Genomic DNA, 18,744 nt, shown 5'->3' on the forward strand with positions numbered 1-18,744 from the left:
ACACGTAAACTGGGATTATTCACCATCAGGAACCAGTGTGTGAAGGTTTCAGGTGGTTTTAAATGAAAAATATGACTGGCTAGAGATTTTGTCTATTTCGCAATCAAGTGCAGTGTATCAAGTGAAGGTTTTCTTCCTAGCACTATTACCTAACTGAAGGATCTGTGTGTGTGTGTGGGGGGGGGGGGACTTCCTTACTCACTCTTCTGTATTCTTATGTCAGAGGGGGCTTGTCTCTCTCTCTCTCTCTCTCTCTCTCTCTCCTCTCACTATAAGGTGACCTGCTCCAGCTGTGTTCCTCCATAAAGCTCGACAAGCCACACACTCGCACCGGCTCTCTACGGATTTAAACTCCAGATTTCTAACTGGTGACTCAATTCCCAGAGCGAGAGGTGGAACAAAAACAAACTAAAAAAAAAAAAATAGGAGTCTATGGATATCTTGACTGACTCTTTGAAGCTGCTTTACTCCTGGATTAATCCTTTTTAATCACTTGGAATATTAGAAATTCTTTTTTTTCTCCAGGATCTCTCTATCCAGGAGGGTTCGAAAGCGTTTTGTCTGAGAAGTGTAAAGAGTGTTAGGATGCAAGGAGTTGTGTGCAGCCTGCTGCTGTTTATTCTCGCTGCTGCTGGAGAAGTGAGTACACAAGATCCATTCAGACCTTTTTTTCTGTCAGGGTTAATGTGTTTTTTAGAAAAACAGCTTGTTTTTTTCAGGCAAATGCTTACCGTAATTGACCGCTGCTTGAGATTTTGATTGAAAATTGACCATAATTATGTCCTTAAAAACAGGCAGGCTTTTCTTTACCAAGGATACAAATTATTCTAACGATTGTGGCTAACTTTGTGATATATCCGGTGTAGTGATGTGTAACAGAATATGTACTCAATATTCAGTGTTCTCACTCAGGGTCGTGTATTGGGACACAGCAACAACAACAACAACAAGTGCAGAAAGGTGGTGCAAGGCATGTATGAAGTTCCCCGGGATTTAGTAATATAGTCAGGGCACTGGACTGGGTGGGTGGCGGACCTTGAAATCAAGCTCGTGGTTTGTTTATATTTTGGAAAAAGGAGTGAAGTCGTTAGAGCAGGTATGACGAACAAAATTATACAGCTGTGTGAGCAGGATTAGGAAATCCCTTCCATCTCCATCGATGAGGAATTCACAGACCGTCCCAGTATTTCAACCTATGGGCGAAGTAGTAGGGTATGTGTTCCTTCCTTTCCACCTGTAAGACTCTTCAGAAAAGCACCCTGTCAATATATTGACTTCTCTCCATCTCGCACCACGCTCAGACATTTTTACTACAAGTGAAAGCATGTTTAGGTCACAGCTCTGCCGCTTGGTCGCACCCGGAGACAAGAAGCTAGAAGCTTGTGTCTCTGTGTCCTATATCTTTCTGTGTCAGTTTGCCTGCAAAAAAGCCTGTCACAGTTATTTAGGAGATGATATCACTGCGAGCCCTTCCCTCACCTGCTCCTCCCTCCCTCTGCTCTGCTCTACCAGGTGGTGCGAGGTTGTCCGGGGCCGTGCTCCTGCCCCCTGATGCCCCCCTCGTGCCCGGTGGGAGTGAGCTTGGTGCTGGATGAGTGTGGCTGCTGTAAGGTTTGTGCACAGCAGTTTAACCAGGACTGCGGCCCAGGGAAACCCTGCGACCATATAAAAGGCCTGCGCTGCCACCTAGGGGCTGGAGGAGACCCGCAGCGAGGGCTGTGCAGAGGTGAGAAGATATCATTGTTCCCTTTTTTTCTTACATTCAGTACAAAGAAATATTTTAGTTATAGTTCATTTTTCGTCTGTGCAACAGGATATTTTTTCAAACCAGAAACCAGGTTCCTCAGGAGTTCTTCTCTTCCTAAAGGTTCTACTCCGAACTCTGTTGCATAGGGAAATATTCTGTTGTAAGGTTCTTCCAGGAAGACACTGAAGAATGCTTACTGGTGCTACGCTCAACTCTTCCTTACGCTAGATATTCTTTTGTCTGATTGGTTCAAGTGCCACAAGTTCCAAGTTGGTGCTGATCCTGACAAGCAGGAACGTTTGGTATGCTCTTAGAACAAATGGCTTTCATTTAGGATTCATCAACAGAACATTTCCTTCCAAGTAAAACCCTGTAGATGTTCAAAAACCATAATAAAACCAAAAAGAACCAATATTTTGAGGTGTACCAGAGGTTCCTACTGAAGATAAGTGTGGAACTGCTAGGGCTGAAGAGTGAGGCTCAAAAAATGCTCTTTAAATTGGTATAAGTAATTGAAAAAAAATGTGAACACCAATTATACGATTTGAAGCCAATCAATCAATCAATCAAACAATCAATCAATCAATCAATCAATCAATCAATCAATTGACTTAATCTGTGTATGTTTTCTCAGCTGATGCTCAGGGTCGGCCGTGCGAGTTCGGCGGTCACATGTACCAGCATGGTGAGGATTTCCAGCCCAGCTGTGAGCACCAGTGCAGCTGCATGGACGGCGTGGTGGGCTGCATGCCGCTCTGCCCCCACCGCATCCCCCTGCCGGCTTGGCACTGCACCAACCCTCGCCTGGAAACGCTGCCGGGCCACTGCTGCGAGGAGTGGGTGTGCGACGACGACAATCGCATTGACGAAGAGCTGCGTGACTCAACACCCACGCGAGTGCAAACCAACCACATCAACAAACTGCTGCATGCTTTCAGCTTCACGGACAGAGCTGGAGACACCTTCCAAGGTGACCGTGTGGAATTGGATTTGAAACTTACACTCTAATCCCCTACTTTCATTTGCATACCGGAACCTGATTGGCTCTGAGAGTTTATGATGCAATAACAATCATTTTTCAAGTCTTTTAGCTCTTCATTGTAATCTGAACTTCCTCTGCTCTTCTGTTCCTGCAGAGTGGTCATCCCAAGTTCCGACCTCCGAGTGCGTTCCTCAGACCACAGACTGGTCTGAATGCTCCGCCTCCTGCGGCTTTGGCGTCTCCAGCCGCGTGACCAACATGAACCCGCGGTGTAAACTCGTCCGGGAGACACGTCTCTGTCGGATCCACGAGTGCGATGCCGTGACGGCTGTCAGGGTAAGATGCAGCTCAAACGACAAGTGAAAATATCTTATAATGGAGTCAGATTTTATCAGATTACAATAATCAAAATATAAGAATGTCACCTTGCGCAAAATGTGCAGCCGTCACTAACGCAGCGGTTTGCCGTCATCTTCTTTTCTTTGTAGAATGGGAAGAAATGCAGACGGACGCTGAGGTCCCACGAGCCGGAGCACATCTCGTTTGGAGGCTGTGTTACTGTGAGGCGGTACCGACCCAAAACATGTGGCTCATGCTCTGACGGTAGATGCTGTCGTCCATCCCAGTCTCGCACCGTCCGCCTGCACTTCCGCTGTCCGGACGGACAGAACATCACGCGCAACATCATGTGGATCCAACGCTGTCGCTGCAGCAAGAGCTTGTGCAGAGCACACAGAGACGACTCGCCTCCTTCTGTTAGCCTGCACAACGACATCCACACCTTCTCACACTGATGACACACACACACACACACACAATCATCACCACCACCTCATTAACGGAGGAGGAGGAGTTTGATGGTTGAAAAAACGTTTTTTTTAAAAAAATGATTGCGTCCCGATTTGCTCACTTACACTATTTTTCTTTTTCTTTTACATACTTTTGAGGATGAAGCAAAACAGTGCGCTAGTAAGGGGACGTCACGAACACGTCACAAACACGTCACGAGCATGTCAAGCAACAAAAACAATACACTGTTGCCTAGTAACACACACTCACTTGTTGCATTTCAGGTAAAATCCACTAAATTCCCCTAAATGTCCCCTTTTTGCCCTTTTTTGCCCAGCAAATCATTCTGAAATCAACTGTAGATGAATTAAATTGATGGCAAAAATATTGCCACCCTTCTCATTTACCCCAGCAGTTCCTTGACCCCTGATATTAATAATCAATATAATAACTTTTTCTTCTAATCTTGGATACTATTTAGGATGGATAGGACAGTAGGTGAATTAGGACGCGGCAACAATTTCGAGACGTATTTGGTGTCCGAAGTTCGCTACTTTAGCTTGTTTTTTGCACTGGCACAACGATGCTAATTCAGCTGACACTGATGATCTAGAATTATTTACATAAATGAATACACGCTCGGATATTTATATATTTCTATACGTAAATGCTTGAGGCGACGTTGTTTAGTAAGCTTTGCGATTTTAGTAAGACGGACAGTAACGATAGCAGCTACATGTGTGTTTTCAGCCTTTTTTAAAGTTAAATAAAACCTTAAATGGAATCCATGATACACAGGAGAGAATTCTGTCATGACCAACGCCATGAGGAAGAGTGAATTCTGAGCATCGGCAATCATCCAATCCCGCTCAGAGTCGGATCAGCACACATGAGAGCATAGAGATTCCGACCTGGACGTGTTTTCAGACGCTCTCGAGAGCACTATCATGTTAAAACCTCCTGAGCAGGACTGAGCTTCCAGGCTGTGAAAGTTCTGAAAAAAATGAACAATCCACTATTTTCTTTAACTCCAGACACCAAGCAGGTCTTTAATAATTGATGACTTTTGAGAAGAATTCTGTCATTATTTTTTTCACCACAATGCGCTTCCTGTGTAAAGATGAGCACTGTGAGGAGATAAGACGAGAGCAAGACAAGATGTTCACCAGAAATGGAGACTTCTCTAAAAACTCCACCTTCACCAGAACTCCATCCACTCCACAGTGTAGAGCTTGCACTTTTTCTTTATGTGGACCTACAGAGAGGACGTTTCTCTTCCTGCTTCACCTCCAGCAACCAGAGAACGTCTTCCAGAGCTTTCTGTCTGAGTGTGTGTTAAAGTGTGTGTGTGTATTACAGTGTGTGTTAGAGTGTGTTTTAGTGTGTTCGTGTGTTTGTGTGCGTTAGTTTGTTAGTGTGCGTTAAAGTGTGTTTGTGTGTGTGTTAAAGTGTTTTATTAGTGTGTGTGTATTAGAGTGTGTGTGTTAGTTTGTGTTAGAGTCTGTGTATTAGTGTGTGTATTAGTGTGTGTTAGAGTTTGTATGTATTAGAGTGTGTGTATTAGTGTGTGTTAGAGTGTGTGTGTATTAGTGTGTGTAAGAATGTGTGTGTGTATTAGAGTGTGTGTATTAGTGTGTGTTAGAGTGTGCGTGTATTAGAGTGTGTGTATTAGTGTGTGATTCCTGCTGATCCACTGATAAGAAGCTGTACCGCTCAGTTACTGGTCCTCTGGAGGCTGGTTGATGTTGGGACCTGAACTGCTGGTTATTTACTGGATTTTTCCAGTAAATAGAAAGAGACTTTTTCAGTCGAAGCCAAGAAATAATTTTATGAAACATCAAAGAAACGATTAAACCACCTGACATAAACAATCTGAATAACGGTGACGTTAAGTTCTGTGTCTTTTTCGGTTATTCATTTTGTCACGTCAGTAACAGAAATTAATGACTGTTGTGGCCAAAAATGCTTAAATGTTATTTGACGTGTGTATAATCTTAGCTATTTAAAGTTTGTACCCGAAATTGTCCCGTAACTCCACCTCTGCACTTTTTTTTTTAACCCCACAGCTTTACTGATTAGCTATGTTAATGCTAGCAAACTGATTATATCATAAAGCAGCAGTTACTCCGGATTTTTCTCTCATAAATCAGCTGATCACAATGTCACGATGACGTCATGGGATTTCAACCACAACCGTAACCGTAGCTAGCTAGCTCATTTAGTTTTACGCAAAATGTAAGAAAAAAAGGCTGAAACAGATTCCTCAGTATTCTGTATTTGTGATGCTCTCATGCTTCCGGTGAATCTCGACAAGGTTTAGAGAAGAATTCATGAATTTATCGGTAATTATTCGTAATTCATTACATGTCTGTATTTTCTTCGTTACTTTCTATTTGTAGGCAGGAAGAACTTAAAGACGTTAAAGATGTGGTTTTGTGGATGGATGGATGGATGGTTCGATGGATGGATGGATGGTGCGATGGATGGATGGATGGTTGGATGGATGGATGGATGGATGGATGGATGGTGCGATGGATGGATGGATGGTGCGATGGATGGATGGTTGGATGGATGGAAGGAAGGGTGGATGGATGGTTTGGATGGATGGATGGATGGATGGATGGTGCGATGGATGGATGGTTGGATGGATGGAAGGAAGGGTGGATGGATGGTTTGGATGGATGGATGGATGGGTCAGTCTGAGTGAAACACATCTTGTTGTATTTTGTGTTATTCAGTGTGTTTTTTTAACAGACTCCAGAAGTTTCTCCCTTCCTTGTGTGTGTTTTTTTACGTGGTTATTTGTGGAAAAGACTAGCGTGAGTCTGATGTAAGAGCGTGGAAGAGACTGTGTTGTTGTTGTTGTTTATTATGATATGATGATTATATAACTCTGTGTCTTGCTTTACCTGTTTGTACAGTACACAGGCTTCACCCTTGGTGGAGTGACTGCTACTTTAGAGATTGCTCCATTTTTCGGGGCGTACTTTACTCCTACTTCAGTTCTCTGAGCTGCTCTCTTGTGTGTAGTGTGTATGTGTGTGTGTGTGTGTGTGTGTGTGTGTGTGTGTGGTTACTATGTTCACCACATGTTGATGTTGACCTTCAGTGTTAAAGTACAAGTGTCAATTACAGTAAATAAAGTGTTTAAAAGAAGATGTGTTTCTTTGATTCATTCGGTCAGATAGATAGAAAGAAAGACAGAGAGAGAGAGATAGCCATAAACAGATAGACAGAGAGAGAGAGACAGACAGACAGAGAGAAAGAGAGAGAGAGAGTTTTCACTCCACACACAATATGACTCTGTAGTGCAAACATCACACTTTCCTCCTAAATTCCCTACAGAGCTTTACCGTCTCCCTTCCTTTCCTTCCCCACCATACTATCCGGGCCTCCATTCCCCCAACACACACACACACACACACACACACACACACACAGGAAGTCAGAAGACTGTGTTACAGCACACAATGTTCACTTTTTTCCCCTGAATGAATGCAGTGGAACCGTCCATAATGTCTGAGGTGTGACTCTTACTACCAGACTGTTTCAGCTCAGAAGCTTAGGAGCTCTGCTTTAATCTGCACTTTCTTTTGCCTTCAGCGAATGTTTTTCAATGTATTGTGACAAGTTTATATGTAATGTGTAGTTGTCCTTGTGTTATATACACATCTATCTATCTATCTATCTATCTATCTGTCTGTCTGTCTGTCTGTCTGTCTGTCTATCTATCTATATGTCTGTCTGTCTGTCTGTCTGTCTGTCTGTCTATCTATCTATCTATCTATCTATCTATCTATCTATCTATCTATATGTCTGTCTATATGTCTATCTATCTATCTATCTATCTATCTATCTATCTATCTATCTATCTATCTATATGTCTGTCTGTCTGTCTGTCTGTCTGTCTATCTATCTATCTATCTATCTATCTATCGATCGATCGATCGGTCTGTCCGTCCGTCCGTCCATCTATCTATCTATCTATCTATCTATCTATCTATCTATCTATCTATCTATCTATCTATCTATCTATCTATCTATCTATCTATCTATCTATCTATCTATCTCTATTCTTTTGCCTTCAGCATTCACTTCTCAAATTTTAACTATATCTGTAAATGGATAAAAATGTGACATGGTGTTCATTTATCAATACTAAATGAATTAATAATCAGTGCTGAGGTATAAGAGGAAGAAAGCACACACAGTAATAGTAACACTTTCTTTATCACACACCACTGTGGATGATTATTTTCCTAAAACTGCACAACCTGGAGGTTTTATTCCATATGAAATGACTGCTTTGAGGTGTTTTTTTTTCTTTTGGTGCTATAGTTTGAGAGGATTTTGTCTTGAGTAAAACACAAGGAAATGAATTGCAACCATCACCTGGGACACCAGGAAGAAACACCGTCCTCATCTTTTCTCTCTCTCTCTCTCTCTCTCTCTCTCTATATATATATATATATATATATATATATATGTCTGTCGCTGGCGTCACACGTGATGTAAAAACCCAGCTGTAGTTGGTAGTATTTGCTCGGAGGGCGACGTCAACCCCTGAACCTAAAGGTCTATATATTTGCTCAGACGCAGTAATCGGTGCTGGTGAAGTGGATGTGGAGAGTTACAATGTCAAAGTTATCGTAAAGTTTACGTGGTGTCCCTTGACAACGAGAAGAATTTCACAAAGAGGAAAACAGACGTGTGCAGATGTTGTGTGACGACGGAGAGACGAGGGTGTGCCTACGCCGTCTGCCTTCATTCATTCAGTGGAAAGCGTTATCTGATGTGACTTAGACGGAATCCAATCCAAGCTCTGTTTAAGAGCCGAGCAGCTGAAGATAAACACTTTTTTTTTTAAGTATGTGGTGCCAAAAAATAAATGCTTTGCTTTGGCCTACACTTTTCCTACACTTCATGGATGCTTTTTACCTACACAGTTCAATTCAGTTCAATTCAATTTTATTTGTATAGCACTTTTAACAATGAACACACAATATCACACAATAACAAGCACAAATACACAAAGTTACACTTTTTTTTTAATGGTATTTGATATGCAAGTAAACGACTAGCCTTTATATATGATATTCAAACAGTGATAATGATTCTTTATTGGACTATCAACGTTACGTAACATATTTTAGTACATGGTGTGATGATCATTTTCTCCACCTGAACATTCCAAAGACTAAAGAACTGGTTTCTAGTTTCTCCAAAACACACATCTATCCCATTGTTGCTATCAACGGAGAGAGGGTTGAAAGGGTGGAGCATTTTAAATACCTGGGCATTACTTTGGATGATCATCTCAACTTTAATCAGCATGTTCTATCTATCTATCTATCTATCTATCTATCTATCTATCTATCTATCTATCTATCTATCTATCTATCTATCTATCTATCTATCTATCACTGTAGGCTGATTTGCATCTTTGAATTGTCCGTAGTATGAATGAGTGTGTGTCTGTGTCGACTGGTGTGTTGGTATCCCATACAGGGTTTCCTCTGTCTTTCTATCATTCTATCCATCATTCTATCTATCTATCTATCTATCTATCTATCTATCTATCTATCTATCTATCTATCTGTCTGTCTGTCTGTCTGTCTGTCTGTCTGTCTGTCTGTCTATCTATCTATCTATCTATCTATCTATCTATCACTGTAGGCTGATTTGCATCTTTGAATTGTCCGTAGTATGAATGAGTGTGTGTCTGTGTCGACTGGTGTGTTGGTATCCCATACAGGGTTTCCTCTGTCTTTCTATCATTCTATCCATCATTCTATCCATCTGTCTGTCTATCTATCTATCTATCTATCTATCTATCTATCTATCTATCTATCTATCTATCTATCTATCTATCTATCTATCTATCTATCTATCTATCTATCTATCTATCACTGTAGGCTGATTTGCATCTTTGAATTGTCCGTAGTATGAATGAGTGTGTGTCTGTGTCGACTGGTGTGTTGGTATCCCATACAGGGTTTCCTCTGTCTTTCTATCATTCTATCCATCATTCTATCTATCTATCTATCTATCTATCTATCTATCTGTCTGTCTGTCTGTCTGTCTGTCTGTCTGTCTATCTATCTATCTATCTATCTATCACTGTAGGCTGATTTGCATCTTTGAATTGTCCGTAGTATGAATGAGTGTGTGTCTGTGTCGACTGGTGTGTTGGTATCCCATACAGGGTTTCCTCTGTCTTTCTATCATTCTATCCATCATTCTATCCATCTGTCTGTGTATCTATCTATCTATCTATCTATCTATCTATCTGTCTGTCTGTCTGTCTGTCTGTCTGTCTGTCTGTCTATCTATCTATCTATTTTGTGTGATTGATGATAATTCCAGCTAAGTGTGTGAGGTTTAGATTGTTATAAAGCTCTGCTGCTCTCTACTGGTGCTCTCTAGAAGTCACTGAAGCCCAGCATGTTTGTGTCTGAACTGAACGTGTAACTTTATTTACACACGTGACAGGAAGTAGAACACGTGGAAGACACGCCCTTGCTTTAAACCTGTCAGAAAATCTGAACTGACAGCATGTCAGATTTCACATAAAGTTAGCGAGTCAGAGAGAAAGAGAAATGGACAGAAAACTTGGTCATAGAGTCGGGTTCAGTATTTAGAAGTCGTCTATTATTTTTTGATAAAGCAATATTTAGCACATTTCCTTCACTGATCTTTCACTGTGGCCCTTATAATCATGTATTATTACACTTTATAAATAATTAACATTAATATTTCCCAGAATACCTATGAGAACATGTAAAACAGCACATTTAATCAGGACATAGAGGTCCACTGTGGTAGTTTTTGTTGTTATTTGCATCCTAAATGGTGTGATATGGAATATGTAATCACAATAATCTACATTTTCTTGATGAAAATATTTTTGTTGAAAAAAAAAAAAGTTTCTATAATTAATAACACTACAAAGGATATTTTTCCAAACATAAATCACCAAAGATAACAAGAAAATAAAACAAAAAATAAATAAATAAATAAGTAAATAGTATACAAAATAAAATGGAACACATATAGGCACAAATAAATGTATAATAATTATAATAATAATAATAATAATAATAATAATAATAATAATGTTATTTCTATAATATCAACAACATCCCACTAACGTGATTTTTTTAATTTGAGTTTTATTATTATTATTATTATTATTATTATTATTATTATTTGCATTAAACTTTGACATGGTTCATATAATTGATGTATAAATCCTCAACCTGAAAAATAAATAAATCAATCAATCAATAAATAAATAAATAAATAAATAAATAAATAAATAAATCCATAGGCAATAAATAAATAAAATAACTCAAATTCTCGTGAAATCCGAGGACCTGGCAACAAGTACGCCATTTCGAAAGCGAACCGTTGTTCCGTAGGCCACGCCCCCTCTCCCACCCACTCGTTCTCATTGGCCGTTGGGGCTACAACTTCTTTACGTCACCTCGCAGGCCAAGAAAAGAAAAAGGCGCGCGCGCACCGCCCGGCGGACAGAGTGGAATGAGAATAAAACGTGAGTTGTCGGTGTTTCTGGTCACAGACTCTTCTCTTTACACCGGAGCTTGTGCTGTTTTTTTTATTTGTTTGTTTGTTTGTTTGTTTGTTTATTTTTGCGTTCTCGGTGTCCGTTCACATGATGTTTAATGCTGAGACCCTTCCCAGTGTGCGCGCGTGCGCGCCGTAGTTCGGTCTCGAGACGCGCTGTGAACTAAAGCTTAGGAATTAAAATAGATTCTAGTTCAGTTTGACGAGCTGCAGATTCGGACACCGAAACATCTGGGGGAACTGAAAACATCTGTCTCTCCTCCGGGTTTTATTTTATTCTTTTGTGAATTTGTGGGAAAAAGTTGAAAGGTGAGTTCAATTATAATAATATTCACTTATTATTATTATTATTATTATTATTATTATTATGATCATCATCATCTCGTGCTTTTTTTCCCCTTTTTGTTCCATTTCCTATATTTCTGTTGTTTTGCTAATATTTTTTTTATTATTAGCTTTCCTAATGTCTTTTTCTTCCTTTTTTTCTAGCCTGCTTCATAACTTTTAATTTTTTCAGTTATCAGAAACCTCATAATCATAGTTAATGCTCATGATCTGCTTTATCCATTAACCTTATTCTAGATGTTTACACTTAACTTTAAGCATATTTCTGTGAATGATCAGCATCGTTTCTAATCGTTCCTGATGACCCTATACCTTCAGAGACCATTGCTTAGGTGACACTTTTGCATCATCATCATCATCATCATCATCCCTCATTTGTCTGGTCCTGATTGGGGTTTCTCCGATACAATCAGTCTTGCAGTAGTTTATTCCCCCAGTGATGATTCAGTGTCTGGAACCTCGTCGCGTCTGTCACAGGTTTCATCATCGTCTACCTGCTTGTTAAGAAGTTCAGGAGTGAATGGTGTTCCTGTAGAAACCCACAGACTTGTGGCTGAATGTAGAAAATCCCGTGTTTGGATCCTGGAGCATTTACGACACACTGACACCTGATTCCATGTGGAAAAGCAGCTTCATATATCAAGACCGATACGTACTGATCGAAATGTTCGATTATACTGCGCCTAAACACAAACCAGTAATCAGATGTACATAAACAAACCGTTTACGTCTCTTATCTCTTATCGATTTTGTCCTGAGATCAGCAGGATTCGTTCATCTCCGTCTTCAAGGCATCGAAGCATCACAAGCTGAGATTTCAGATAGTGTTATGCAATTTTCCTAGAAAACAAATCGATCAACAGGATTTCTCACGAATTAGAGTGAATTTTTTTTTTTTTACTTTCTGTTGTTTGTTTGCTCAAAGGTAAAAATAATTCAACACTATTTTACCAAACCTAACATCAAGCTTGTTTATCTTTTCCAAAAAATGAATTTTATTCCTGATATACGATGTCTGGATTGATATCTCCTCTGTTTCCGTGTGTATATTTGCATATGTGAAGCTCATGACTTTGTTTTGTCCGGAACGTTCTGTTTGTTTGTGTTTCTCGGCGTCTTATTTAACTTCTCAGGCTAAGAAGTTTTTTTTGCTGAGGTTTTCGTTTGTTTGTTTGCTTTTGAACACACACACACACACAGGGCTGTAGTGTAGGCCACACACTTTTTTCTTTAAGTATTTTGCTGAAACTTTTCACATGAAGCACGTTAGACTTCAGAGAATTTATGATTATGAGCTTCCTGTATGAAGCTGCAAGTCATGAGAGACTCCGTTATATATATTCGAGAGCATAAGTCGTTATGTCTTAAACTATGAAAATGTCTTTTAACTGTGTGTGTGTGTGTGTGTGTGTGTGTTGATTTTGCCAACAATTTCCATGTCAGGGAAAAGAGACTTTTTAGTGGCACTAACTCAGAGCTCTGAAGTAGCTTAACAGTCTCTGTGAAACATCCTGTGTGTGTGTGTGTGTGTGTGTTATGAACTTCGCAGAACACTCTCTCTCTCTCACACACACACACAGAGTTCTGGATACATGGCAGGGTCGTTACACCATTTATGAGTTGCTTTAGTCTTAAATTCCATGACTTAATCCACTGCGGCCATTTATTTTTTTATTTTAATTTTATTTAGTGTTTCATTTTGTACTGTACGTTACACAATGGAAGCAGACTCTCATTTACATGGCCAGTAAATGTGAAAAAATAAGTTATTTGTATATGGAAAGACTGCAAATACAAATACGATGCTTTGTTTTTTTATTCATGACGTTTTGTTTCGATTTTCTTTTTCCATTTTGAAATTTTTGTCGTAGAATTTCAACAGCTGGAGCGTGTTCCGAATGATATGAAAATATTTGTCATAGTGAACACTGCACCTCTTTAAAAGATATATATATATGTGTGTGTGTATGTGATATATATATATATATATATATATATATATATAATATGTACGCATATATATATATATTACATTCACAGTGTGTGTGTATGTATATATATACACACACACACTGTAAATGGGCTAGGTTAAACAGGAACAGCTGAGTGCAAAAGTTTGCGCGCCCCCTGCACCACCACCTCCTCAGTATCCTGATATCTGAATAAAGAAACCTGTGCATCTATTTTTACAACTTATCAGAAAATGTTAAAAAGAAAAACTGAAATATATTAGTTTGAAAATAAGTCCTCTGTAACTTTTAAAGAAGGTTGTTTTGAGCTCTGAGAGGAAAAAAACAGAGAAAAAGGCTTTGTTTTTTGGACAAACTTTTGCACTCGAATGTAATTTTGTATTTAAATACAGCGTGCATGTTAGTTTGCTAACAAGCTAGCAAGATAGCTCAGGATTTTTGTCTGTTTTTTGTCTGCTAGTGTTTTTGTCTGAGATTCTGTCAGATCTCGAGGTTGTCGTGAGAGCGTGATGATGATGAGTTGACTCTTCTGTTGTTGTTGTTATTTGTGTAGGTATGGTGAACAGCCAGGCGGTGGGCGGAGCCGGGTGTACGTCCCGTGCCTGCGCGGGCTGCGGCGGCCGAATCTCCGACCGCTTCCTGCTCTTCTCCATGGAGCGCTACTGGCACACACGCTGCCTGAAGTGCTCGTGCTGCCAGGCTCAGCTGGGAGACATCGGCACCACCTGCTACAGCAAAGGAGGCATGATCCTGTGCAGGAGCGACTACATCAGGTCAGGATCGGCATGCAGAAACCACAAACAAAAACACCACACAAAGCAGCTTTGTAAACATGATGTTAGCTTGTTCAGAGAAGTCATCGGGATGGAAGGAGTCTCCAGTCTCGGCTGTTTTTTCCTCCTGTGGAAATTCTTCAGGATTGATTGTGAAGTGAAACAATTCTTTGTCATGTTTTGTTCGACTTGGTGTGTGTTAGTGTGTGTGTAAACACTAACACCGTGCATGATGATGTAATACTCGCTCTACAGTCACGCTACAACTCGATCCCGACTTCCTTTCCACCCCCACGCCCACCACACTGCTGTGTTTCTTGACTCGACAGCAGGTTGCGAGCTCCTCCCTGGTTAACGGCGGACCCGTGCCGGTGCCCGGCTTGGTGATTTGCGATGCAAACGAGCCGAGCAGGTCTGCTGGAGGAGAAACGCGAAAAAAACGTGCAGCCCTTACTTCCATTTGCATCAGACTCATTTCCATCGCCACTCATTTCCTCCTGCACTGTTTTTTTCCTTTTCCACCCGGCGGCTTCAAAGCGTCGTAGATAACTCGCATCATATCGTAACGTGTTGTTTGGGGGTTTTTTTGGGGCTGAGATAAACCCGGAACATGCTTAATGATGTGCTCATTAAATGTGAGCTGTCTCAGTGGTGCCATTTAAAAACAGAGATAGTGAGTGTTGTAGTCCCTGAGGGCGATGATGGATGCTTCCAAGCTCACTCATCATCTGTGTGTGTGTGTGTGTGTGTTGCAGGTTGTTCGGGCACACAGGTGCATGCAGTGCTTGCGGCCAGTCGATTCCTCCCAGCGAGATGGTGATGAGGGCACAGGGTAACGTCTACCACCTCAAGGTGAGCACCGTGGCCTCGTCTGCTGGCATGGCGTCAACATTTTACAGCATTTAACCTCTGTGGTTTGTCCTCCGGAGGGTGTGATCACACCGGTGCGGATATAACAGAGCTTAAACACTGTGATGGAATAAAAATAAAACATATACCAAGTGTAGTAAGAATCTTATGGCAAAAAAAAAACTGTTGTCATTTGACATCAGTGAAATATGGAATAAATTCTACAGGGTAGCTCTGATCTAGGAGAATAATAAACAACGGCTGAGTTACTGATTCTACTCTAAACAGCACCTCCTCAGGGGTTTTGATCCCTATTATTATTGTTATTATTATTGTTAATATTGTTAATAATAATATTAATAATTATAATAATTTAGTTACTTTATTTTATCTAATTTTATTTCTTTTTATTTATTTTTTATAACTGTTTTTTACACAGTATCCACACTCTTGGGACAGTTAATTAAGGTTCTTTTTATTTATTTATTTTAGGAAGACATCTAGCAAAGTAAAAACGGCACTTGAGCGATTCTGTAGCTGTCTAGATGATTTATTGTTTTCAGTCTTAACTCCTAAATGTCTTTAAAAAAAAATTTTTTTAATTAATTAAAATAAAAAAAAACTCTACTTCAGACTCCACTGAATAAACTTTAACATTTAAAAAATGTAAACATTTTTTTTAAATTATTTTATTTCTTAAACTAGTGTTTATTTGTTTTGCTTGTTTATTTTCTCTTTGCATCAAATTTTATAGTCCTGAACCGTGTGAATTTATGTTAAAAAAAAAAAAAAAAATAATAATAATAATTATTATTATTATTATTATTATTATTATTTCATGTGTACTGTTTTTCTTACCCTTTTTGTTTAACTCAAGAACAATCCATTTACGTTTTTAATACTTGATATTTTAACCAGTCATTCTTATATCCCGCCATTTAGAGTTTAAAGAAAAGAAAATGTAAAAAATCTGGATTTGTCATAAATAACTGAACGTATCAGACTTTATTGTTTATAGTTCTGTGTAACGCTAGTTCCTATTTTAACAGCTGTTCTTTCACCAGCTTTTTATTTTCTCTCTCTCTCTCATCATGTTACGGGAAAAAACCCTAGGAAATTGTAAACTGTTATTGATGAAGTCCTGACACTGGAGACTCCTTACATAAACTTGGAATAAAAACAAAGGACTTTACATGAAGCTCTAATATTTCAGTCATTAAATGAACTGAGATCAGTTGGATTGTCTAGCGTATGAGTCTCTGTGACGAGCTGTTGCTATAGCAACCATAACGCGATAGATAGATAGATAGATAGATAGATAGATAGATAGATAGATAGATAGATAGATAGATAGATAGATAGATAGATAGATAGATAGATAGATAGATAGATAGATAGATACTTCATTCATCCCAATGGGAAATTTACACCAAAGTAGTGAATAATAATTAATATTAACACAGACTTGTGTTTTTTCACAGCTACCTCTATAGAAAATATACAGAAACACCTTCGATATGCAAATCAGCCCCCAAAAGCTAATCACCGGTTCTGTCTCGTGACCTTTTCCGAGTTTCTTTAAATACATCCAGTGCTCAGATATGGTGGCATGCAGCTTCAGGTTATTTTTGCTGTAGCTAAACAACAGCTTTTATTATTATTATTATTATTATTATTATTAGTTATTCTTGTGTACTGTTTTACCCTTTTTGTTCAACTCAAGGACAAACAAGAACAGCTATTTGGTGCTCAGGTCTCGTCTGAATTTTATTTATTTATTTTCTTCTGTTTTTTCTCTTCAGTGTTTCTCCTGTGCGACGTGCAGAAACCGCCTGGTCCCTGGCGACCGCTTCCACTACGTCAACGGCACCATCTTCTGCGAGCACGATCGACCCAGTGCCACGCTGCTCAGTGCACATCTGCAGGGCAACCCCATGCTGCCCGACCAAAAAGTGCGTGAGGAACCTTTAAATTACACGCTTATTTGTTTATATTAATGGAGAGACCTGTTCTCTAACGTTGTCATACATGATGCTGAGGAACTAGCACATGCTCTCGTAGCATTTAGACTTCGATTTGTTTGCTAAATCCTTGATCCCGCTTTGTATCCCACCCAGTGCACACAAGGCTCCACCCCCTGAATCTTGCATTGTTACAGTGGTAGAGTTTCCATGCTAACTAGCATCAGTATCAGGATCACTTTTATTTATTTGAAAGTTGGAACACTACAGACACAGTAAACTGATTTATTAATGTTCAAGAGTGTGTCTGGATTTGTGTAGTGTTGAGACTCCACCCATTTCAAAAATTCACACCACGCTGACTCAACTTTTGGGTTTTTAGTGGAGGGTAGAACATGATAGTTTTGCCCCGTGGTTTCGCCATCCGGTTTGAACGACTACAGGTTATGGATGGATAATTATTGTTTATTCTGGATTTTTAATAGACACACTGCCAAGTTTTGTTTGAAAACACTGTGGAGCTCTAAAAAGTTTACTCTTAGACAATGTTCAGAACTTTTCTGTTTTTTGTTTTTTTTTCCTGTCATCGCTTTGACTCGTCTTGTCTCGTCTCGGCAGGTTTGCTGAAAGCCCGTCCTCCTCCTCATCCTCCTCTTCGTCTTCGTCCTCACTTCATCCCACCATGTCTCACGACCCTCGTGATCTTCTCCAGCTCTCCTGTGCATGCACTTCTCCTCGCATTCCAAAAGATCAGAAGCACTTCCGAACTCCACTCCACCACCCTCCTCCAGAGGAACTCATCCTTCCTTCCTTCCATCCTTCCTTCCTTTTCTTTCTGAACGGAGCTGCAGGATTTCTCGCCCCACGAGACGTTCCTCAGGCCCGGGGTTTTCATCTCTAATGGACTCTACAGGATTTCACGTAGACTCTGAACACTTTAAACGTGGATCCTGGTGTGTGGCTTTCACAAGCGCTTTCCCAGACTGCTTGTGTTCTTATTTTTTATTTACTTTGCTTTGTTTTCTCTAGCCTGCAGAACTGCAGTTAGAGTTTTTATTTTTTTTTGGACATGGTTCAGGGTTAAGGTGTAAATACTCCTTTTTTTTTTCTCTCTTTCTTTCTTTTTTTTTTTTTTATGAACAGTGCCACGTGTTCCGGTTCACTCATATGGGCAATATGTGACACTTATTTAAAACAATATACAATAAATTCTTTTAAAAAGGTAAAGAAGTAATGAATATTTATTTTTTTTAACCAGCATGGATGATGATGCTTATTGTTTATTGCTGTTTGTTCATGTAGTGATTAGCTTCACTCCCGGTGGTGCAAAACGCATTACCCAAAGGATCGAGTAAGCTCGGAACATTACAGAAGCAATTAATTGTAAGCGTCGTGTGTGTGTGTGTGTGTGTGTGTGTGTGTGTGTGTTATCTGCTCATGCATTTGCACAGGGGAGGCTGAACTTTGCTCTGATCCCGTGTTCGAATTTAATAAAGCCTAATCTGCCTCCTAGCTAATTAAGAGCAACTCACTGCTTTCGATTCACTGCCTGAAAACAATCAGGCGCATTAACTGTTTACCGTGTTGCAATCAAAGTACACAACACACTCTCCTACTCACACACACACACACACACACACACACACACACACACACACACACACACACACACAGCGCCCCTGACTAAGCTGGCTTACTCGTTATCATTGAAAGACTTTTAAAATAATGCTGCCCTTCACAT

General features: G+C 39.8%; 2 protein-coding genes across 2 annotated transcripts; both read left to right on the top strand.

Annotated features, from left to right (window-relative positions):
- Positions 1-270: 270 nt before the first annotated feature.
- Positions 271-6,674, top strand: ccn1l2 (cellular communication network factor 1, like 2). The gene is made up of 5 exons (XM_058390139.1): positions 271-639; positions 1,513-1,726; positions 2,382-2,717; positions 2,884-3,065; positions 3,218-6,674. The coding sequence occupies exons 1-5, from the start codon at positions 586-588 to the stop codon at positions 3,521-3,523; spliced, it is 1,092 nt and encodes a 363-aa protein (XP_058246122.1). The 5' UTR covers positions 271-585; the 3' UTR covers positions 3,524-6,674.
- Positions 6,675-11,041: 4,367 nt separating this feature from the next.
- On the top strand, positions 11,042-18,224 carry si:dkey-90l8.3 (LIM domain transcription factor LMO4-B). Its single transcript, XM_058390140.1, has 5 exons — positions 11,042-11,414; positions 13,974-14,193; positions 14,949-15,045; positions 16,845-16,994; positions 17,622-18,224. Exons 2-5 carry the CDS (start codon positions 13,976-13,978, stop codon positions 17,628-17,630), a joined length of 474 nt encoding a protein of 157 aa, XP_058246123.1. The 5' UTR covers positions 11,042-11,414; positions 13,974-13,975; the 3' UTR covers positions 17,631-18,224.
- Positions 18,225-18,744: the final 520 nt, after the last annotated feature.

This window comes from Hemibagrus wyckioides, linkage group LG05, assembly GCF_019097595.1.
Source record: "Hemibagrus wyckioides isolate EC202008001 linkage group LG05, SWU_Hwy_1.0, whole genome shotgun sequence".
NCBI classification, from domain to species: domain Eukaryota; kingdom Metazoa; phylum Chordata; class Actinopteri; order Siluriformes; family Bagridae; genus Hemibagrus; species Hemibagrus wyckioides.

Excerpts from the sequence above, each read along its gene's own strand:
- ccn1l2 (XM_058390139.1), top strand. The coding sequence starts at position 586 with ATGCAAGGAGTTGTGTGCAGCCTGCTGCTGTTTATTCTCGCTGCTGCT. Across the intron at positions 640-1,512 it reads TTCTCGCTGCTGCTGGAGAA|GTGGTGCGAGGTTGTCCGGG; the intron begins GTGAGTACACAA and ends CTGCTCTACCAG. Across the intron at positions 1,727-2,381 it reads GCAGCGAGGGCTGTGCAGAG|CTGATGCTCAGGGTCGGCCG; the intron begins GTGAGAAGATAT and ends ATGTTTTCTCAG.
- si:dkey-90l8.3 (XM_058390140.1), top strand. The coding sequence starts at position 13,976 with ATGGTGAACAGCCAGGCGGTGGGCGGAGCCGGGTGTACGTCCCGTGCC. Across the intron at positions 14,194-14,948 it reads TGCAGGAGCGACTACATCAG|GTTGTTCGGGCACACAGGTG; the intron begins GTCAGGATCGGC and ends TGTGTGTTGCAG. Across the intron at positions 15,046-16,844 it reads GTAACGTCTACCACCTCAAG|TGTTTCTCCTGTGCGACGTG; the intron begins GTGAGCACCGTG and ends TTTTCTCTTCAG.